This window comes from Myotis myotis, unplaced genomic scaffold (genome assembly GCF_014108235.1).
Source record: "Myotis myotis isolate mMyoMyo1 unplaced genomic scaffold, mMyoMyo1.p scaffold_m19_p_13, whole genome shotgun sequence".
Classification (NCBI taxonomy): Eukaryota; Metazoa; Chordata; class Mammalia; order Chiroptera; family Vespertilionidae; genus Myotis; species Myotis myotis.
Genome location: NW_023416317.1, coordinates 13,497,351 through 13,520,109, shown reverse-complemented (window position 1 = coordinate 13,520,109; position 22,759 = coordinate 13,497,351). Strand labels below are relative to the sequence as shown.

The window sequence follows — 22,759 nt, the reverse complement described above, 5'->3', positions numbered from 1 at the left end:
GGGCAGGCTAGAAGGAGGAAGACAGGCCGACTGGAGAAATAGGGCCTTCCAATCAATCAGCTCTCCCAAAGAGCCCTTCATCCTCCCTCACAAGACTTCCACTCCCTTCTTGTTTGCCAGAAATTTGTCAAGTCATGTGGCCAGACCTAGTGACTAAGGATGCTGGGAAGTGGAGTCTTCTGTTCTGGGAGCAGTGCACCTAGCTGAGGATTAGGGTCCTATTATTGAGGAGAGAAGGGAGTGAGCGTGGTTATGTGCAAGCAGGTCCTCTGCCCCCTTGGGGCATATATCAATGGATTGGGGGATAAAACACTATTTGTTCACTGGACAGAAAAATTACTACAAATTGATTGTGTCCATCGTGTTGTTAAAGGGATCTGTGACCTCTCCTCTTCCTACCAAAAAATCAAGTTGTGTGAAGCCAGTAATTCTGTCTCCTCCCACTGGAGGCACTAATTAGTGAGCAACATGTGTCAAGGTCTTCCATGAATTGTTTCTAAGTCTTGAGGACAACATCCTAAGTAGCATTTCTCTGTGCTCCACAGGACCAAGAGGGAAAACCCAAAAGAGCCGTTGTCCAGGACAATAAAGATGGCACGTACGCCGTCACCTACATCCCCGACAAGACTGGTCGCTACATGATCGGGGTCACCTATGGGGGGGATGACATCCCGTTGTCTCCCTACCGCATCCGGGCCACACAGACCGGCGATGCCAGCAAGTGTCTGGCCACAGGTGAGTGCAGGCCAAGAGCCTGAAAGCAGGGTCTATCCCTTCTCTGCCACGTAATAGCTGTGTGATCGAGGCAAGAAGCTCAACCACTCTGAGCTTCAGTCAGACTTAAAGTGAAGATCTTTCTTACAACATTTAAATTCAAGAACCTCTTCTAAGGATCAGAGACTGTTTCACATGCTCCCTTCAGCAAAGATTAGATGAGGTCAGGCGTGAAGAATGCACAGCACAGTGCCAGGCACGTGGAAGCTATAATTACTGTATTATTTTCGAAGTGGGTGCATTTGTTGAGACATAACTGTAATGCTGCTCCCATGAAAAGCAGCGAATGTATGCCTTTCATGAGTTGTTAAATTATTCAGGATCACCTCGGGCCATTATGAGAAACACATTCAAGCATCTAGGTTTTTCCCTCAACACTTGGGACTGATGTCTGAGTCCCTCGGGAATTCTCCAGGAATATTTGAGCATCACCGTTCCTTCCATTTCTAAGAAACAACTATTGGGAGTCCGTGGGTCCTTCCGTTTCTAAGAACAGCTCTTACAGCTCTGATGCTGCCTCAAGCAGATTTAACACATGGATGCCCATGTCTCAAAGGAAACAGACTTGCTTCTCTTTAAATAAAATTACACATAGGTGCCCCCTGGATGTGTTCTATTTCTCTCCTATCTTGTCTTGCTTTGAATGGAGACAATCTTTTGGCTTTCAGGGCAAGCTTGTAAATTGCTCGCCTTGGCCCTTGTTTGGCCCACCCATGGCAAAATTTGAGAAAGTTTGAAATAGTGGCCAGTCTGCCACATGCTAGATCTGGATTATTGTTGTTAACCTGAGGGCATGTAATACTAGGAGGTGACTTCCTCCTTGTTTTCCCTTCCTTAGCTCAGGCGGACTCCTGAGCAGACAGACACGATGCTCTGCTTAACCTGGGAGCTCCTATAGGCCACACCCCTGGTCTGTCATTCAGGGGATTCCAAAGTCTGACTTCTACTCATGTCTGAACAACATGTTCTTATCCCTGTTGTTTCTGCCCACTCTCTCTGTGTGTGTGTTGGGGGGGGACGGGGGGGAGTTGCCAATGTGCTTGTAATTTACACTTGTCTGCACTCCCTGATGTTGTGTGGATTCTGTGTAAAGGGATCTACAAAAAGAAAGAGAGACTGGTCATTGTTTAGGGACCGAGGTTGAACGTCTTCCCTAGCCAGAAGCACCCACCCTTCAGAACTCAGCCATTTCCCCTTTTCTCAGGAAGCCCTCTGTCAATGTGGCAACCCTGGGATAGAACTTTTAGAGGACACCTCTCTGAAGAACAATTGAGGATTTTTTTTTTTTCCTGCAACTTAGTTCCCCCTCAGGACTTCCACAGCAGGCTGAGCTGTCATTCTTTGTGCCCGACCTGCATCCCACTGCTCTGTTATATTATGAGCATTTCAAGAACAGAAACTGTGTTTTGCTCACCTTTGTGTGTACCTGGCACTGAAGAAAATGCCCGACATATGTTTGCTAATGAATGTTGACTTTCATCCCATACCCTTGAATGCTGGCAGACCAGATCCAACATTTGGTTGACACCCAGAGCCTGAGATATCCCTTATTTAATAAACAATGGATGACGTGCTCCCTTCAGCAGTACCTTCCCAGGTGATTCCTGGAACATCCCTGTATGCGGTGGCAGTTAAAGGTCTAACGTTTATAGATACAGACAACACAAAAGCGTGTGATTTGAGTTTAGGTCTCCAGGGTAACTGTCCACAGCTGAAGCTTCTCTTCTCTCCTCCTGAACTTTCCTCCAGGTCCTGGAATCGCCTCCATTGTGAAAACCGGCGAGGAGGTGGGCTTTGTGGTTGACGCCAAGACTGCCGGGAAGGGGAAAGTGACCTGCACGGTTCTGACCCCGGACGGCACTGAGGCTGAGGCCGACGTTATCGAAAATGAGGATGGCACCTATGACATTTTCTACACGGCTGCTAAGCCAGGCACCTATGTCATCTACGTGCGCTTCGGTGGCGTGGATATCCCCAACAGCCCCTTCACTGTCATGGTAAGGAAAGTCCCTTCTCTGCAGCATCTGTTACTGGCAGAAACAAAATAGCTGCTATTTGTTAAACCCTGGCTAGCACATCCCCTTCCACTTTTTTCTTGAAAGCTTTTTTTTCTTAAGCAGTCATGACCTTTTAGGGACTCTCTAGGATCCCAGGCAGCCTTTGGCTCTAAGAGTTTTTAGGGAATGTTACCAGCTACCAAGTATCCATCATGCTAAGGGTCTTAGGCAGTGCCCTAGCCTAAGCACAGTTCAGAAAGATAAACTGACAAAAAACATAAGGGGAACATTATACTTTTTTATTCTGCTGTTCTCCGCCTCCCTGCTCCCCCATCACCATGGTCTTCAGGAGACAGAGACTTGACTTTGGTGTCTCATGACTCAGAGGACCTCCAGTTGTGCTTTGGAGAGATTCAGACTTTGCATGTGAAGGGAAATAGCTTGTCTTTTAAAACTAGGAACATCTGGGGAAAAGAAACCATTATACACACACTTCTAGGCCAAAGAATGACACGGCTCTTTAATTTTCAATCTGAGTGACTTTCAGATTTCTCGCTGGTTATTAAGGTTCTTCATCCAGGAAAGCAGTTAGACACCTTAGCAGCATTCGCTCAGTTAACCCTCAAAGCAAGCATCGTTGGCCCTTTTACAAATGAGCTGTAGGAGGAGGGGTCAGACTCAAGTCCACGGAGCCCAAAGTGCCCGCTCTAGACAGCTGCTGAGCGCTGTGCGCTCCCTCACCCAGTGTCCCTTGAGACCGTGGCCGCAGCCACCCGTGGCTGCAAAGCTCATAGGCCTCAGTGGCTTGGCCCCACGCACAGCCTTCAGAGCCCCCTCCAAGGGTCACACTTTTTGCAGCCACGAGAAGGGCATGAAGACTCCATTTCAAACGGGAGCCCGAGTCTCTCTTCCAACCGTGTGTCGTGTGTTGCAGCTCTTTCCCTTCCCGTCGACGTTTGTTTATCTGTGAACGTGCCCGAGGTCCGGAGGCTCTCTCACGTCTCAAGGATACAAACACTTGCCAACTTTTGATGCTGCTCGTTTGGAGTGCTTTTCTCCTTCAGGGCTGGGAGAAACGCAGCTAGAAACCTGGTGTCCTGATCCCAGAGGAGGGTCCCATCTCGGGTTTTATCTGGTTGGCTCGAATCGGGCGGGGTCGTTTTGGCAGACACGGCAGAGACCTGAAGTGGGAGCCACCAAACTCATTAGGAATGAATGTCCCCTTGACCCTGGGATGCACAAAGGATACTTTGGATGGACACACTGCCCCCAACCACAGCTGACGGCACAAGCGCGCATCACCCACAGGACCAGGCTTGGGTCTCCCTCTCCCCTCCGAGCTTTCTCCAGCCTCACCTCCGGGCACTGACTTTCTTTCCATTGGCTCCTTCTGGGTAGATTCCCTGCCTCCCTCTACAGTCTTGGCCAAAAGGCCACGGACACCCAGTACTGCCTTTGCAGCAAATGTCATAGGGAGACTGGGTGGGCTGGCTCAATTCTGTGTACCACCAGAAGACATGCACAGGAAGTCACGGGTCTAGCAGCTTATCTGCTCATCACTGTTGAGAAGTCCTGACTCAGAGGCCATCACGTAGCCATTGAAAGATCTTCCTTCCTGGCAGTGTGTCCCTGACTGTCCCCAATCTGAGAGGCCCCTAGAGGCAGGGGAGAGGGCTGTTCCGAATGTTGCTGCTCACCAAGCTGCCTTGGTGAGTGAAGCTCCCTTTCGGCAGATGAGAAAGTACACGAGAAGGAGTGCGCATGGGCACGTGGGCCTGCCTCCACAGGGAGGCCTTCCGATGCTTGTTTGATTTGGCAGGAGAGGGAACCCCTCCCTTATTAGGTCAGTTGGATCAGGGACATGAAGTCTGGTTTTTAAAAAATTTTTATAAAGACTTTTAAAATATGAACTACTGTAGACACTTACCAAGTAATAGGAAACCACCTGCCCAGTTTCATGCTGCAGAGGCGACGAGTGTTAGGGTTTCCCATCTTTTTTTGTGCCGGGATCACACCATGCACATTGCTTTGCAACTTGCTTCCTTCCCTCATCGTGCCATGGAGGCCCTTCCATCTTAAGTCCCCGGACTTGACCAGCTCTCCAGAAGGGACAGACTCCCACCATCTACATAGCCGACTCCCTTGCAGATGGACATTTAGGTTGCTTCAGGTTTTCATGACCACAAACAGCTCTGGTAAAACCACTTGCACGCATCGCTTACCTATGGACTTTCCTGCTAGTATTTCTATAGATCTGCTTCCTAGGAATGGGGTCATGGGTTCAAAGGGCATGTGGATTTGACATTCAAAGAGAGGACGTCAGCTTGCTCTCCACAAGGGTAGGGAGAAGGCAGAGCGAGAGGCTTTCTGCTGTGCAAGATGAGCAGATGGGGAGGAAGCAGCCCTCAGGGCATAGAACCTACTGAGTAGCAATGTCCCTCCAATGAGACTCCCTACTAACCTCCATTTGCCACCAACCAGGCCACAGATGGGGAAGTTGCGGCCGTGGAGGAGGCACCGGTAAATGCATGTTCCCCTGGATTCAGGCCCTGGGTACACTTTTTTTTCTTCTTTTTTTGCATTTCTGTGTTTACTCAGCCTTCATTTCAGAAAAGCTACAGCCCGCTTCTGGGGATTGCTTAAGCCCTCTGGGTGTCCTGGTCACTGGTCTGTCCCCCACTGATCAGTCCATCACAATGAGCCCTGCTTTCTCTGCAATGAGACCCATCATGTCATCGTCTGCGCTCCACGAATCGCCCACCGTCACGTCTGATCACGCTCGGTGCAGTGTGTCTCTGTTTAAAGAGAAAGAGGGACAGCTGTCTTCAGCCCTCCTGCTGACTCTCGCACATTTGGTTTCTGTTCAGAGGGAAAGCCACCTGCTGCTACTTTCTGCCACTTAAAACACACCTTCTTTTCCAGGCCACAGCAACTAAACCTTTCCAGGTGGAGCCTCTTGGGACTCACAGACATTTCTGTCTCTCACTTTCCCACTTTCCCATGGGCGCTTCTGGGAATTTTACAAGCGAATTGCCTCCTGGTTTTTAGCAATTGGTCATTTTTAGCAATTGGTCGGCACGAAGTCTCCAAACCCTCGGGTTCTGCTCCGGCCCCAGGCCAATTGGACAAAGCCCATACCACCTGGGGCGCCACCTCCCCAAATCCTGGCTGCACTGGCTTGCAAAATTCCCAGTTGCTCTGCCCCCTGTAGCTTCACTAGCCCACGCTGTTGTCCACTTCACCCAGTGACCGCTGCTTCCTGTTTTTAGGTCACCGAAGAGGCCTATGTCCCAGTGAGTGACATGAACGGCCTGGGCTTTAAACCTTTCGACTTGGTCATTCCGTTTGCGGTCAGAAAAGGAGAGATCACTGGTAAGCACTGTCATGAAAGCTGTCTCATTCTCGCTCGCTCACACTCTCTCACCTAATCGGTGACGGGCGGTGGTCCCACCGGTCCCCAAGACGGGTGTTCTTGATCTCAGCACCCTGGTTCTTGTGCTAGGGATGGGGCCATGAGCCCCTGAGATTGCAGAACATGTCGTGTATCTGTGTGTGCCTCTGAAGAGGTGGTTCATGTATAATTTGCATGAGTCCTTCAACTGTTGGGTTCCTGTTCCCCCTTTTCCTGCCTCTCTGTCTCCCACTTTCCCAGGTGGTGTTGACACAGGTCTGCTGTGCGGTCACTTTCTCTGCCGGCCTCCTCTTACTGCCGGCTTCTCCTTGAGTTGAGGCTCTACTGACCCTCTCCTCATAGTCAAGTCCTGTTCAGGGTTCTAACTTATCTTTACAAAGTAGGAAACCCTTTCCTTAGGAGTTGCTGCTGCATTTTGTGGGAGCAGAAGGAACAAAATCAAGGGACATGCAGGTCTGTTTTCCTGTTCTGGAACGTGGGTGTTTCAGGCAGCAGTGAGTGTTCTTGGAGCTAAAAGCCTGTACTGAAGGCCACCTGTGCCTCCGTGCAGCTTCGCCGGGGGCATCGCAGGTGTACTCACGGCCCTGTCTCCCTGTGCTTCATAGGAGAGGTCCACATGCCTTCTGGGAAGACGGCCACACCCGAGATTGTGGACAACAAGGACGGCACCGTCACCGTCAGATATGCCCCCACGGAGGTGGGGCTCCATGAGATGCACATCAAGTACATGGGCAGCCACATCCCCGGTGAGTCGGGCTCCGCGCACGCCCTGCGGGGCTCCAGGACTTGGAGCCTGGGCTTCTGGGAGGTTTGCTGACGTACAGCCCCCAGCTGTGTGGGAAACAGGTGGCAGGTTGGGGAATGGAGTGTTGGCATCCCTGTGAAACCGAACGGCCTGTGACCCCAGCAGATCCAGCTGATTTCCAGAAGGGATGATGCAGGCCCTTAGGGCTGTGATTGTTTGTCTTTGTCACGATTTCGAGTTTGGCCAAAGGATGAGCTGGAAGGAAACTGTGAGGCGCATTGAGGGACTTTCCAGCCTGGCCTGCGGAGCCCTGCGTCGGGGGGGTTTGGGGCGGAGGAGGAGGTTGTGAGTAAAGGACAAGTTGCCTTCTTCTTCTTCTTTTCTTTAATATATTTTTATTGATTTCAGAGAGGAAGGGAGAGGGAGAGAGAGATAGAAACATCAATGAAGAGAGAGAATCATTGATCGGCTGCCTCCTGCACGCCCCACACTGGCGATCGAGCCTACAGCCTGGGCATGTGCCTGCCTGGGAATCGAACTGCGACCTCCGGGTTCATAGTTTGACGCTCAGCCACGGAGCCATGCTGGCCAGGCTCAACTGCCCTCTTGTCACACTGCCCTTGACGAGGAAAACCAGCTCAGGTTTCATGTCCACCATCCAGCACTGTGTTATTCTTGTTCTTTTTCTTAAAAATTTTTGTGTGGAATGTCTTAAAAATTCCTTAAATACATCTCCTTTTTTTTTAAATTTAATATTTTGCCACACCATACACATGTGGGCCACATACACATAGTTTAAAAAATGATGTGGAGAAAGGTTTCCTTCCCACCCATAATAACCCTCACTTGCCCTCTGACTCTTAATTTTCTATGTTGGGTTTCAGAATATTTTTAAGACCCTACAAGCAAACAGGAAGATAGATTTCTAATCCTTCCTCGTTTCTTACATAAATATAGCATCCTCTACACGTGATTGTGTCCTTGTCCTCGTTATCTAATGGTGTAGGCAAGAGAGCTTTGCACGTCCAAATAATCGAGCGTCTTCAGAGAGCCCGCCCACTGGGTGGACAGTGGCACGTTAACCATTGCCCCCGTCGGAGGAGAGTTGGCCTCTGCCCCACCTTTTGCCACAGCGCATAGCCTTTCCCATTCAGCACGTCCCACCGGCAAAGGCGGACCTGGGAGATGTGGTTCTATGGGGAGGAGTTTCTGGCCACAGGGACAGGCATCTATCATGTTGCTAGAATTTGCCAAGTTGCCTTTCATCGGGGCTCTTCTGAGCCCCACACGCTCCAGCGATGGAGGAGGATGCCTGCTTTTCCCCAGATTGGCCAGTGGATTATGCTACCCAGTTTTGGGATCTTTGCCAAACTGATGGTTGCAAAAGCAGTCTCTCTGTGTTGCTTTATTTGTATTGCTCTTGTGAAGGAGATTGAGCAACTTTCTAAATGTTTAAGCACCATTTGTATTCCTTTTTCTGTGAACTGGACGTTCGTATCCACGGCTTGGTTTCTCTGTTTGATTATTGGCCCTTTGTGGTGTCCGTTTCTGGGAGCAATTTCAATACTGGAGAGATTAGCCGTTGGTGATAGGAGTTGCAAATACTTCTCCCAGTTTGATGTTTGCTGTAGTTTATGTGTATATCTGGGCATAATATTTGTTCAAAGCAACTATGTGTTATCTGCTTCTATTTAAATACCCCAAAGATGCAGATGTAGAGAAAGTAAAAAAAAAAAAAAAAATGTCTTTCTCCCACTTCCTCTTACCTCCCTGCTGTTCTGTGTACGGATGTTTCTCTTGGTACCTACAAACATGCCTATAATTTTGTTCTGTTTTGTTTTTAAAGGAATGGGATAATGATATTAATATTATAGAGCAACTTTTCCTTTTCTCTTTTTAATGCAACACAAGTTAGGGCATACAGGCTCCCTCATTCTTTAATGACCTGAGAGGAGAGCCTTGTCTATTTAGCCAGCCCCCTATTCGGAAGCCAGCTCTGGTCTTCCGAATTTGCATCTGGCCACTGTGGAAATGGAAGTGCTTGCATGGGGCTGGGGTGGGGAGTGGGGGGGCTGGGGTGTGTGTGGGGGCGAGAGGGCGGGGGAGAGTAGGTAGAGAGGACCACAGTGGGATAAAGTCCCACATAGTGTGGGGTGGGCTTAGAGGGCCTTACATTTTGCCTTCCCAAAAGACCTTTCCAGCTGTGCTCCCTCTGGTAGTGGGTCATTTCTTCACATGGTTGGCCGTTTCCTCCGAATTCGGGAGAGGGGAACGCCCAGCCCATGGCCCACAAAATCATTTGGCCTGGCCCTCCCAAGGCATCAAGGGTGAGTTCATTAAATGTGTGACCAAATAGAGTGGGCTAATTCTTTACGTCGATAATGTTGCGTGGCCTGAGAATGGTGTTATAAATATCCAGATGGCCCTCAGCAGAAAAAAGGCTCCCCACCCCTGTCCTAACTGGTCACCTTGGGCCGGACTCCCCTGTTTTATTCAGCGCCCCTCTCCTCCGGGGCAGTCTTACGATTGTTTTTCTTGTGTAACATTGAAGGAGCGATAGTGGTAGACGCCGCTGGTGTCCTAGCATGGTGATCTCCAGCAGAGGCTCAGTGCACGTCCTGCCTCTGCGTGGGAGACGCCACACCTGCCTGCGGTTAGCAGCGGTTCTCAACCTGTGGGTCGCGACCCCTTTGGCGGGCGAACGACCCTTTGACAGGAGTCACCTAAGACCATCCTGCATATCAGATATTTACATGACGATTCATAACAGTAGCAACATGACAGTTATGAAGTAGCCACGAAAATAGTTTTATGGTTGGGTCACAGCATGAGGAACTGTATTTAAAGGGCCAGAAGGTTGGGAACTACTGCGTTAGAGGAAGGTGAGCACTGCTGTCCGAGGTATGCATTCCCCCGCACTGAGTCCATTTTGTTTGTGTTCTTTGCACACCCAGAGAGCCCGCTGCAGTTCTACGTGAACTACCCCAACAGCGGGAGCGTTTCTGCTTACGGTCCGGGGCTGGTGTACGGAGTGGCCAACAAAACCGCCACCTTCACCATCGTCACTGAGGATGCAGGAGAAGGTACTGTGACGTGTGTGTGGCTGTATGCTTTCAGCTTCCCCTTTGAGAATCCAGCGGGCACGATCCCAGGGCAGCTTTTAAAAAGAAGGCTGTTGGGTAGTAGTGTTTATCTTTTTTGTTTCATGTAAATCTCAGGCACAGCTGCTCTGTCTTCCACCCAAAACAGGACTTTTTGAAGTTCCTGGGGTTCTGATTGAAATCAGATCCACGCTGTGAGCTGCTTTATGTGATTTGCCTGAAATTTAAGTGTTTTGGTTGATGACGTTTTTGGTTTTGTTCTTTTTGCACATGTACGTGTATCCGCGGGACCACATGAGTTATTTGGCTCTGGGTGCATGTGCATTGTCTTTGTGGAGATTTTAAAATCTGTGTTTCTCATGGATCTCCACATGGCCTCCATGGCAGTGTGTGTGACGCTTCCATATGTGCGGTTGACGTGTGGGGCTCCAGCCCTTTCTCGTCCGCACATTCCGAAGAGCAGTGAGACCTTCGGGGTGACTTCGGGGCCAGCATCTGGTCTTCCCTTCACCAGGCATAAGCGAAGAACTCGGAGGGGGGGTGTGGTGCCATAGTCCCTTAGTTCTGACCTATGCCCCTTGCCCGCGGCTCACATGGCCTGTGCCAGTCTGGCGCTCCCGACCTCAGGGCTGCCCTGGAGGAGTTGCTGTCCGTGTGGGAAGAAGGGAACCCTCCCTGATGGCCCGCCCTCCCTGCTCCCATTCACAGGGGGTCTGGACTTGGCTATCGAGGGGCCCTCGAAGGCCGAGATCAGCTGCATTGACAACAAAGACGGGACGTGCACAGTGACTTACCTGCCCACCCTGCCAGGCGACTACAGCATTCTGGTCAAGTACAATGACAAGCACATCCCTGGCAGCCCCTTCACCGCCAAGATCACAGGTAGGGTTGCCTGACCTGCTGGGGGCTTCCTCGTGGGAGGCCTGGCCACCCCGGCAGCCTGTCTCCGCGTCAGACCAGGGGCAGCAGTCTAGGTGCCTGGGTTTAGGTTTCACAGAGACTCACTGGGGAGAAACTGGGGGTGCAAGGCCAACTTTGGACAGGCTAATCCCCCCTCAGCTGGTAGTCCAGGGAAAAGCACTCACATTTGGAGGGTAATCATTTTGTCCAGTCTGACTCCTACAAATGGAAGGCCCCCAGATAGAGGCATGCAAATAATACTTATTGCACCAATATGTGGGCTCACCGATGCCCCTCTGCATCACTGCTAGATAATTATTCTCTCCCATTTTACAGATGGGAGAACAGAGGCTTGGAGAGATAGTGCTCAGCCAGGTTTCCAAGTGGGTACTCTAGGGTGCAGATTGAGGTTATCTGACTCAGAGGCCTGCCGCTCACCTGTGTGCTCGCTGTGTTCGGATCCTGCGCTCGGTGGGTCATAAAGAAGATGCACAGGGCGAAGGCCTTGCCCCTGAGTTGTTCAGGCCTGTGCGAAGCAGCCAGCAGCCCTGTGCGGAGCAGGATGAGAGTTTACCTGGGAAATGCCCAAGGGGATGGCATGCAGGTGGCAGATGCCTTCACCGGCAAAGACTCATTTAAGAAGTGGTCTGTGAGGACTCAGGCTCCAGCTCCTGCCAGCATCTGGCCTTCCCTTCACCAGGCATAAGTAGAAGTCATTCATTTTGATTAGGTCCATGAGGCATGCTTTTTCACTTAACTTCGGTAACTGCTTCAGGCTGTTCATCTGTAAACGACATGTGGGGTGAAGGCTGCGGAGCGCGGGTGACCACGTGTGACGGGCTGTATTTGGGGGGTGTTTCTCAGATGACAGCAGACGGTGCTCTCAGGTGAAGTTGGGCTCTGCCGCCGACTTCCTGCTGGACATCAGCGAGACCGACCTCAGCACGCTGACGGCCAGCATTAAGGCCCCATCCGGCCGTGACGAGCCCTGTCTCCTGAAGAGGCTGCCCAATAACCACATCGGTGAGCCCGGGCTGCCTTCCTGGACTGAGCTGGGAGCCTTTGGTGGGAGATGGGGATTCCTTCGGTCCTTTCGGGGGAAGTAGGTAGCGCCCTGGAGTGTGATATGATAAGCCTGCTGGGTCACGTGAGTGCGTTTCCGTGTTGCGAGATTGACCACCCTTACATACACTCTGGGGTAGCCAGGAAGTTAGGGAGTCATATGTCCATTCCTGCGAGTGTGTCTGCCTCCCAGCTCCTCTCCTTCATCCCCTGTCCCTCCTCTTACAAACCCTGATGTGTGCCCGGTCCAGGCATCTCCTTCATCCCCCGGGAGGTGGGTGAACACCTGGTCAGCATCAAGAAGAATGGCAACCACGTGGCCAACAGTCCCGTGTCCATCATGGTGGTCCAGTCCGAGATCGGTGATGCCCGCAGAGCCAAAGTCTACGGCCGAGGCCTGTCAGAAGGCCGGACTTTCGAGATGTCGGAGTTCATCGTGGACACACGAGATGCAGGTCTGTGGGTGGTCCCAGGCGAAAGGCCCGGGGCTTTTTGCTCAAGCTTCTTCATGTTTTCATCCTATCAACTCCCTTTTCTTTCTGAACATCCTTCAGACTGTCTGTCCTTATACCTGCATTATTGCGTAAGCCCCATGACCACCGGGAAAGTAGGTGCTGTCTTGTTTTCTAAATGAAGAACCTGAGGCTCACAGGGGTCAACAGCCTCCTGCTTCTGGCGTTTGAACCCAGAGCCACTACAACTCCCAGATCTCTCTCTCTCGTTATCTGTACTCCCGACCCTGCTCTCAGCTCCCCAGGTCTCTTGGACTCATCCCCGGCAAAGGCTGTTGGGCCAGCTGGCCAGGACCGTGTTCTGCTCACAGTGCTTTCATGGAAATGATGAATCTCTTCCCGTTTCCTCTCTGAGATGGTTTGAGTAGTCTGGGCCTCCTCAACCTAATGCCACAGCCAGCGCCTTCATCTTCGCCTTCTTGAGTGATGGCTGAATTGGTGACTCCCAGACAAAGCCATAGTCCTGGGGGAAAGGGCTGGGCAATTTCTGGTCCTGATGGGCAGATGCTCGTGTTGTTAAACCTTCATATCTGCTGTCTTCGTGGTCCCCTGGCTAGAGATCCAGGACAGCTTAAAAGTTCAAATGTTCAGGCCGGTGGCTGGCGATGAGCCCTCGAGGCAGCACATGCCGTTCTTGGAGGCGTGTGGGCAGTGTTTTCCCCGGTGGGTTCTGCAGGACAGGTGCTCCGAGGGACGTAGGACATCCTCCTCCAGAAAATGGTCCTGTGGTCAGAGTCCTGTTCAGCAGGTTGTTCCACTGCAGGACTTCTCAGAGCCTTGAACCAGCTCCTCTGCCGGGGGCTGTCTGCAGCAGGGATTGCAGCGACTTTCTTTTTTTTAAATATATTTCATTGATTTTATACAGAGAGGAAGGGAGAGGGATAGAGAGTTAGAAACATCGATGAGAGAGAAACATCAATCAGCTGCCTCCTGCACACTTTCTACAGGGGATGTGCCCGCAACCAAGGTACATGCCCTTGACCGGAATCGAACCTGGGACCCTTGAGTCCGCAGGCTGATGCTCTATCCACTGAGCCAAACCGGTTAGGGCCACAGTGACTTTCTTTTTGCTCTCTGGAAATGGCAGTATGAGTTTCCGGGGTCAGATGTCCGCTCTGCATGCACCGAGCTCCCCCTTCCAAATGAGTTGCTGTCAGAACAGCCCCTGGCTCCGTGTCGCAGGTTACGGTGGCATATCCCTGGCGGTGGAAGGCCCCAGCAAAGTCGACATCCAGACGGAGGACCTGGAGGACGGCACCTGCAAGGTCTCCTACTTCCCCACCGTGCCTGGGGTTTACATCGTCTCTACCAAGTTCGCCGACGAGCACGTGCCCGGTACGCATGGCCCCCTCTGCCCTCTCTGCCCGCTGCTTGTTTTCTGTAAGGGCTGGGCTCTACCTCGGCCTCTGGGTTGCTCACGTAGACCCTCTCGGTTCTTGCAGGGAGCCCGTTTACCGTGAAGATCAGTGGGGAGGGGAGAGTGAAGGAAAGCATCACCCGTACCAGCCGAGCCCCATCTGTGGCCACTGTCGGGAGCATCTGCGACCTGAACCTGAAAATCCCAGGTGAGCAGGAGGGGCTCATGGATCAGGGCGGGAGGGGTGGGGGGGCCACTATGGGTGACTTACTTTTAAAATTTCAGTTATAATAGTGTTTTTAATACTTATTTTCACAGAGGCCCATTCAGGAAAAATAAATCTGTTTACCTGCTATCTTTTTCTTCTTCCAAATGAAAATGGCTTTGTTGCATCCCCTGGGGGGAATTAGATACGCTCTTAGACTTTTCATTTAGTTTTTGTCGAATAGAATAACCTCGGTGAGAGATCTGGCCTTGCTGATGCCAGTGTCTGGAAGTTTTAAAGAGACGTCATCCCAGCAGCACCTTCTAATTCCCATTCATCTCCTTCGTTCCTAAAACTGGAAATTGTTCCCCATGGGGCCAAATTAGTCAGCAAACAGCCGTAGTCTTTCTGAAATGTGGCCCAGGGTCGGCCTCTAAAGAAATCCCCCCAAAGGGAAGGCGCCAAGGCTCCCCTGCCCGCAGCTGGCACGTGCTGAGCCTCTGGTTGCCCAGGTTCTGTGGGACGGACCAGCTAGTCTCCAGATGACCCTCATGTCCTGGACTGGCGAGGGGCCCTTTCTGCACGGGGTTCCCATCTTCCCTAGTATGTCGCGTAGCTTTGCTCTGCCCACTGAGCAATATTTGACGGGTTCTTCCTGTGTAGGCACCAGTCATGTGTGAATGTGGTAGCAGCCTCATTACTTTGGTGTCCAGACAGGACCCCTTGAACAGAGCTGGGTCGTGACCATAAAGTTCCACAGGACTGCATTTCGTGTCTGGGCGCCCCACCCTTCACTGGGTTTTCTCATTTCACACGCACCCAACGTCTGTGCCTCAGCTCCTGCAGTCAGTGATCTGTGCCGTGGGCCGCTGTGCCAGGCTGGGGTCACATCGCGTGGGACTGCTGGGCCGCTGTGTCTCAGATGCTGCGATGCCTTGCCAGCTGCCCTCCGGACCGTGAATTGGTGCCCGTTTCCCTATTTCTTACCAGCATGGGGCACTGGTGTTCCCTCTCACTTGGATCAATCAGATGGAAAAATATGGTGTCCAGGGTTGCGCTTCACTTCCCTGCTCACTGGTGAAGGGACGGCCTTCCTTTGCTTTACTCCGCTCGTTTTGCAAATTATCTGTTCCCTCTGCCTCTGGGTGTCTTATCTTTGTGTGATGTGGACAGTTACCCTTTCTCTCTAGGCTTCTCTGGCTCTTGACTCCTTTTCACCCTTTTCAGTGACTTGGCACCAGAGGACTCGGTGAGACTCACTCTTCCCCTCGTTGCCTGAACGGTTCTCTTCCGTCAGTTAGAACGGAGGACGGCTCACCAGCTGCCAGGTGTCCTCGGACCCAGGCCTGTGGGGGGACCCTGTCCTCAGCCTCCCTCCCTTTCTCTGTCCTCAGTGCTCACAGTCCTCGCTGCTCGGCCCAGGTCCCGTAGGGCTGGAGGGTGCAGTTTCGCGTGGCTCTAGGTGATGGCATTACTCGGTCACCAGCATGTGGCGTGCCCGTGTCCACCGTGTCAGTGCAGGCACAGCCCTTGGCATGGCACGAGCCCTCGGACAAAGCAGACATGGTCTGCTTCGCGGTGGGGTGACCCAAAGCGTCGCTCTTCTGCAGCGTGGCGTCTGGTCTTGGGTTTGCTCGGAGCTCTGCTCACGCATGGTTTCCCATTGGCTGCAGGGACTGGCGCGTGTTCGTTCACCTTTTCCCCTAAACGCATTTCGTCTTGTTGCCGAGAAGAAATGCCAAGGCTCCGTGAGAGGAGGGATGGCACCGCTTGTGTTTTCTGCCCCTATGAGCATGACGATGGCCACGTGTCGGCTCCGGCTTAGGAACATCTGCGCTGTCGGAGTTTTTGTCTTTATGTGCTGTAACTGTCAGCTCAGGCACTGGTTTGAAACTGACGTGTGGCATTCACTCCGGCCAGCAAGGCTGTGAACGTGCTCAGGGCCCCTAGGATGCTCTTTGCACTGGTGCCTGGAAGGGCCTGGCTCTTTCCCTGCTGGCCACAGCCCCCCGGGACTTAAGGGAGACAGGAGGGCAGGCGTCCAAACTGCGCACCCCACACCCCACGCTGCACCCGCCTGTCCCTCTGCTGCTTGCCCTGCACGTCCTGTTCTGCTGGGCCCGCACTCTAACTCTTCTCCTTCCCCCCACCTCTCATTCCCTCTCAGAAATCGACAGCAGCGACATGTCGGCCCACGTCACCAGCCCCTCCGGCCGCGTGACGGAAGCAGAGATTGTGCCCGTGGGGAAGAATTCGCACTGTGTTCGGTTTGTGCCCCAGGAGATGGGCGTGCATACAGTCAGCGTCAAGTACCGCGGCCAGCACGTGACCGGCAGCCCCTTCCAGTTCACTGTGGGGCCGCTGGGCGAGGGCGGCGCCCACAAGGTCCGGGCAGGAGGCCCCGGCCTGGAGAGGGGAGAAGCAGGAGTTCCAGGTGAGCGATCGGCAGGCTTTTTCCTTGAGGAGAGAGTAAGGGCTCAGCTGGTGGTGTGAGCACCTTGCACTCCTCACCCTGTTCTGAGGAGACGACTGTGTGTGTGAGATTCTGATGGGTGGTATTAAGGGGCATTCTTTACAATGAGGCTTCTCTGGCTAAATTCATTCGGCAACTGCTCGTTGACCCGGTGGGCAACCTGTGACGGCAGGAGCCTGTCATCAGTTACTGTGTGTGGTGCACCTTGGAGCAGAGGGGAGCGGAAGACTGGGGCTCTTTGCAGAGCAGCCTGCAGGGCTGATGTTCTGTGGAACATGCTAGGTTTCTACAAAGCCCACTGTGAAGGTGCCTTCAGTGGTGGGTGCTGGTGGGGAGGCCTGTGGGAACAAAACTAAACATGCTCTCTCTCTCTGGCTTGGCGTGGGTGTGTTCAAAAGATGCCCGCGAACTTTGTGTCGTCATGGGTGGGACCTAGGAGACACGCAGTGCCTTTGCCTGGGTGCTGCTGGGGCCAGGGAGAGAAACGGCCTGTGAATGAGAGTGACCAGCGTTTCAGGGCTGGGCAGGAGGGGCCTCAGCCACACCCCGCCACTAACCAGGTGTTTCTCTGTCTCAGCCGAGTTCAGCATCTGGACCCGGGAGGCCGGCGCGGGGGGCCTCTCCATCGCTGTTGAAGGCCCCAGCAAGGCTGAGATCACATTTGACGACCATAAAAATGGGTCGTGCGGTGTGTCTTATATTGCCCAAGAGCCTGGTATGTATTCAGGAGCCAACTCAAGACTTTTCTTTGATTGGGGGTGGTTCGGGGGTGAGGAGCAGAAACCTGTGGAGTGAGCTCAAGTAAAAGGAGTTGATCTCTACGGGCATGTGGAACGCTGCCTAGAAATCCAGGGGCAGAAATGCAGCCAGGCCTCCAAGGGGCAGGAATTCTAGTTCTCATTGTCTGTCTTTCTCCCTCAGCCTGTCTGCTTCGGGCTTCATTCAGCTGCTCATTCTTGCTATTGACCAACCTCTGTGCCCAACCTCGGCCACTGGCCTGTGGGACTGCCCAGAAGAGGGGTTTTACCTGGTATCTGCCCTCCCTGGAGCAGGGTCCTCTACGTTTCATACCATGAACTCCTCTGGCATCTAAAGCCTATGGGGACATCGTTTTGAAACACATAAAACATCTATATGTGTTATTAACTATTAATTACATCTATATATATAAAAGGCTAAGCAATTGTCCAACTGTCCAACAGGTAGCTATGACATGCACTGACCACCAGGGGGCAGACGCTCAGTGCAGGAGCTGCCGAGCTGCGGTGACTTGGCAGCAACGGTTCTCGGGTGATGCACCTGGAACCAAAGAGGAGGGAGCCTGATTCCAGAGTGTGTCACCCAAGAACCACCCTCTCTCAATCCAGGACCCCTTGGGGGATGTCGGAGAGCCGGTTTCGGCCCGATCCCTGCAGGCCAGGCTGAGGGACCCCACCTACCGGAGGGACCCTTCTCACTCTGCAGATGCCCTTTGAGCCGCGGCAGCACCTCAGGTGCGGCCGGCCCAGGAGGGACCACAGGAGGTTGGCTCCAGGGCATATCTGGCCCTTCTCTCCCAGTCCCACCCCACTGGCCACCTTCTAATTAATTTCCTTTCAATGTGCACAAATCCATGCACCAGGGCACTAGTTGGATTATAATAAAAATCAATTATATCAAAATGCAGTTATCAGAATCTTACAGGAACAAATATGTAATATATCAAGGTATGCATGTCTTCATTGATACATTAAATCTAAAATTGGGTGACTACCCTAATTTCAAAAAAAATTGGGTGACTACCTTAATTTCAAAATAGTGATGAGTATAAATGAGATGTCAAGGTATATGTAAAACTGTAAAATGATATGAAAGTATCTGTGAACCTTGTTGGTGACAAAGTCACAAGTACTTTTTTTTTTTTTTTAACATATTTTTATTGACTTCAGGGAGGTAGAAACATCAATGATGGGAGGGAATCATTGATCAGCTGCCTCCTGCATGCCTCCCACTGGGAATTGAGCCCACAACCCAGGCATGTGCCCTGCCCAGGAATCAAATCATGACCTCCTGGTTCATAGGTCGATGCTCAACCACTGAGCCACACCAGCTGGGCTGTCACAAGTACTTTTAATGTGCTGTGGTTTCTTGTTAACATTTCTAAAGAAAGGAAATGCTAAATATCAGCTAGAGGTTTAGTGAAAGCAAAGATGTAATTTTTTCGCCGTTCAGGTCTTACGGATCTCCTGCGTTCTCTACAGAGGCCCTTTGGGGGACCCTGAGGACTCAAGTTCAGAATCTCTACCCTTGCCCTCCATGTTGGCCCTGCCTGAGCCAGGCAACCGGCCCTAAACCGATCGGCGAGGCCATGGAGGAGGGCAGGGTCTCTCTGAAGGCATTTTCACAGGAGGCCTCACTGTCACCGCCTTCCTGAATCTCTGAAATGATGGGACTTTCTTGTCCCCACAGGTAACTACGAGGTGTCTATCAAGTTTAACGATGAGCACATCCCTGAAAGTCCCTACCTGGTGCCGGTCATCGCGCCCTCGGACGACGCCCGCCGCCTCACTGTTATGAGCCTTCAGGTGAGACGCAAGGAAGCATCCATGTCCTTGGCCACAGGCCAGCCAGTGAGACCCTGGACTCCCAAGGCCGCTTCAATCCCTGTCGGTGCTGAGGGTCCCAGCCCATTTTGACCACAGATGTTTCCGTTCTCTTGGCAGAGTCAGCTCCCCACTCGGTTAGGACAGGAGACAGTTGAGGGAACAAAACAGAGCCACAGTCAATAAAACAGCTCAGTGTTTGGGGACAAGTTTGTTTCTTAAATATTTATTCAAGAGAAACAAAGGAGGCCCATTAATAGTTGGTTAAGGGCTAAGGAGAGCTTTCAAAACAAAGCTAACACTCCAGTGATGTGTAGCCTGCAGTTACTGGCTTCTTTTTCCTCAAGGAAGTCCATTGTGTTTTATTTTATTATGATGAGTTATTTATAATACGTGTGCTGGGCACCTTGCTAAGAACTTGGTCAGTGTTACCTTATTAAACCCTTTCAACAGCCTGGTGAGTGGGCTTCTCTTGACCCCATTTTAAAGACGGAAAAACTGAGGTACAGAGAGCTTATGGCTACCAGAAACCAGATAGCATGAGGCACAGTGAGGTCTTGTGGTTCCAGAACATGAGGTCTTAACTGTGGCCCCCTTAATCCCCACCTTGGCATTGTGGCAGGTGGGTGCATAGTCCCACCTATTGCAATGCCAGGAAATGCAACTTTTCTCCTGTCTTAAACAGGTCACTGAATTCAAGGTTGCATAGGGGCCTTCAGCCAAACTAAGAACCATTGGGAGATGCTTTGCATCTTTGCTCAGGACACTGAAAAGTAATGAGGTGTCTGAACCAGGAGTAGCAGCAGTTCAATTGTGCAGTAGCACCAGAATCTCAAAGTATGCTTTCTGGTTAAAGGGCCTTCTAAATAGTCTTCCACGGCCCCCAAGTCCTTGAAAATCCTGGATTGATTAAAACCCAGTCTCATATCTCAGACGGGCGATATCACTGGATCTAGTCCCTACACGTGGTTTATTTTTGAGATTTCCACCTCACCCCGAGGGGCATCGGTACTGCTAGTTGTTCCCAACATGACAGAGCCCCAGCCAGGATCACCATCCAGATTGAAGAGGCCTCATCTGGAGAGAACCGGGGTGCCCACTGGTTGCCGTGGTGCAGATGTTTTTCTTGTGTTTCATTTAAAGGCTTCTTAACAGAAGTTCCTTTTGTGCCGACTTCACTAAAGCCGAGGGAGGGAGGTAAACCCAGCGCTTGTGGAGGGCAGACAGCTGCCTTCACGCACCTGGAAGGTTTTATTCGGATCTTCCGAGGTGTTTATCTCCCTCTTGAGGATTTAGCGGCAAACGGATTCAGGTAACGTCATGGTTCTGTCCAAAGGGGGCTGATCTGCAGGAATCCTCTCCAGCGAGCTTTTCTGTGGAGTCCTCTCATCACAGTTTGGTCGTAAATATTCAAATAAGTATGCAGCAGGCTGTATATCCAGCAAGCGGGGCACAGGGGCGGGCGGGCGGGTCAGCTTCGTCCCTGTTCCTCCCGGGTCACTTGATGCCGAGTGATACGTAAATTATTTATCGGAGGTTTACTGGAGGCCTGCACAGCAACATCTGGGGCTGGTTAGGGGAGAGAGGCACGTATTGTTTTGTCTTGCTTTTGAGGCTTTTTAGAAAATTGGAGTCGGCTGGCATTTTGTGGAGGAGGAGGAGGGGGTGGAGGGATGGGGCTGGGCTGGCGATCAAAGACTCCATCATAATTTTGAGTTTGGTCTATAACCCCAGTCTGTGACCGCGAGGGCTGTGCAGCCTAATAGAATGTTCTGAAACAGTGGAAATGGCCCCCATCTTCTCTGTGCAGTGTGGTAGCCACTCGCTAGTAGAAGCGAGGAACTGCGTTTTAATTCTTTAATTTTTATTAATTTAAATCTAAATATACAGTGATATAGCCTCATGCGGCCAGTGACTACTGAATTAGGCAGCCCAGTTTTAGAGCCTTGCGTCTGAGACGCGCGGGTGCTGGACCTACAGTCTCAGCATCGCCTGGGAACTTGATAGCATCCTAGAGCCCCAGGCCCCGCCCCAGGCGGAATGAGAATGAGCGTTTTCACAAGGCCCCTGGTGCTTTGATTGCACATGAAGTGTGAACCCTGCTGCTTTAGAGTCATCTGAGCAGTGGCTGCCCAACCAAGTTTACATCAAAACTGCTGACTGGTAAAATGTTGCTGTTCAGGATTGGCTGATCTTAAAATACCTTAAGCACCTAAACTTCTAATCCCTTCCCCCCAGAGAGGCTATAGTTTCCGAGACAACGCATGGAGAGTGAAACTGACCCAGTGGCTAGCACCAGTTATACTTGTCTCTCTCTCTCTCTCTTTTTTTTTTAAGGGTGCACAGAACTTCAAAATGCATATTTTAAACATGTTTTTTGTTGTTGATAGTATTATAGATGTCTCCCATTTCCCCCCCTTACCCCTATCTTCCCAGCCCCAGCTCTCCTCTCCCACCGCCCCCCCCTCCACTACCTATTGCCCATGTCCATGGGCTATGCATATAAGTATGTAAGTTCTTTGTTTATCTCTTCTCGTCCCCCCGTCCCCACATTGAGGTATGTCAGTCTGTTCCAGGCCTCCATGCTTCAGGTCTTAGTTTGTTGGTCAATTCATTTTGAAAAAATGCATATTAATAGTCAATAACCTGACATTTTTGAGCCTTTATGTATGGGTGAAGCATTATGCTGAGGGCTTTGAATGCATCACTTCATTTCATCCTAGCTCTCTGAGATGGATCCGGTTATTACCCACATTTTACACATGAGGCGACTGAGGCTAAACGAGGTTAAAGGCTAAACGATGTAGTTATATGTCCGGGAAATGGGAGTGGCCCAGGTCGTACTGATTGGAAGCCCTGTGTGGTGCCCACGGCCTCCCTTTTCCTGTGCAGCCCTTGACAAGTTTGTTAAAAGTTCTTCCATTCCTACCCTCCAGATAAAAAATAGCAGTGACATAAAGCGTTGTTCGTATTCCTGAGTGTATGGTTTTATCAGCCGCCAGGCTCCTCCTCAAAGGAGGGCCTTTGTTTTTATTTTTTATTTTTTTTGATGACCTGTTTGGGATGCTGAAACAATAGTCCTATTGATCAGGATGTCTCAAGTCTTCAAACCCGTAACCTCTTCCAGATGGTCTGGGCACCAGCCCACGCAGCTGTGCGTCTCTGCTTTCTGATATTAGTGCTGGAAATGTGGAGTGAGCCACCTGCTCCTGTTGGACGAGGCTAACCGTGCTGGGCCTGTTTGCAGGGGCGCTGAGCCCAGAGTCCCGGACTGGGTCAGTGTGTGCCACTGAGCAGGCGTGCCGAGAGCCGTAACGTTGTCTGATGTATTAAATTCTCAGGAATCGGGATTAAAGGTTAACCAGCCAGCCTCCTTTGCTATAAGGCTGAATGGGGCAAAAGGAAAGATTGATGCAAAGGTGCACAGCCCCTCCGGAGCCGTGGAAGAATGCCACGTGTCTGAGCTGGAGCCAGGTAAGCCGTAGGCAGGGTGTGCGGTCCCACACCAGCACTCCCACCCCCCTCACCCCCCCCACCCCCCGCCAACATGCACCCTGATGGACCAGCCGGCCTCACCAAGGCCAGCGAGCCCTCAGATTCCCTTTGCTGTTCTTGCCAGACATTGCTTGTAAATTAGGG

The 22,759-nt window shown here is 51.6% G+C and overlaps 1 protein-coding gene across 10 annotated transcripts in view; it reads left to right on the top strand.

Annotated features, from left to right (window-relative positions):
* The window catches only part of FLNB (filamin B), a 138,464-nt gene that overhangs the window by 101,605 nt on the left and 14,100 nt on the right, over positions 1-22,759 (top strand). For 4 of the 10 annotated variants that reach the window (XM_036331781.1, XM_036331776.1, XM_036331784.1 and 1 more), the window contains 15 exons: positions 546-735; positions 2,524-2,771; positions 5,253-5,324; positions 6,041-6,143; positions 6,789-6,929; positions 9,883-10,011; positions 10,738-10,911; positions 11,794-11,952; positions 12,243-12,446; positions 13,686-13,838; positions 13,946-14,068; positions 16,233-16,499; positions 17,116-17,253; positions 18,987-19,102; positions 22,462-22,594. In XM_036331781.1, coding sequence (XP_036187674.1) covers positions 546-735; positions 2,524-2,771; positions 5,253-5,324; positions 6,041-6,143; positions 6,789-6,929; positions 9,883-10,011; positions 10,738-10,911; positions 11,794-11,952; positions 12,243-12,446; positions 13,686-13,838; positions 13,946-14,068; positions 16,233-16,499; positions 17,116-17,253; positions 18,987-19,102; positions 22,462-22,594 — 2,350 coding nt within the window. The remainder of the gene's footprint in view (positions 1-545; positions 736-2,523; positions 2,772-5,252; positions 5,325-6,040; positions 6,144-6,788; positions 6,930-9,882; positions 10,012-10,737; positions 10,912-11,793; positions 11,953-12,242; positions 12,447-13,685; positions 13,839-13,945; positions 14,069-16,232; positions 16,500-17,115; positions 17,254-18,986; positions 19,103-22,461; positions 22,595-22,759) is intronic. The other 6 variants (XM_036331777.1, XM_036331780.1, XR_004971462.1 and 3 more) reach the window with 3 other exon arrangements.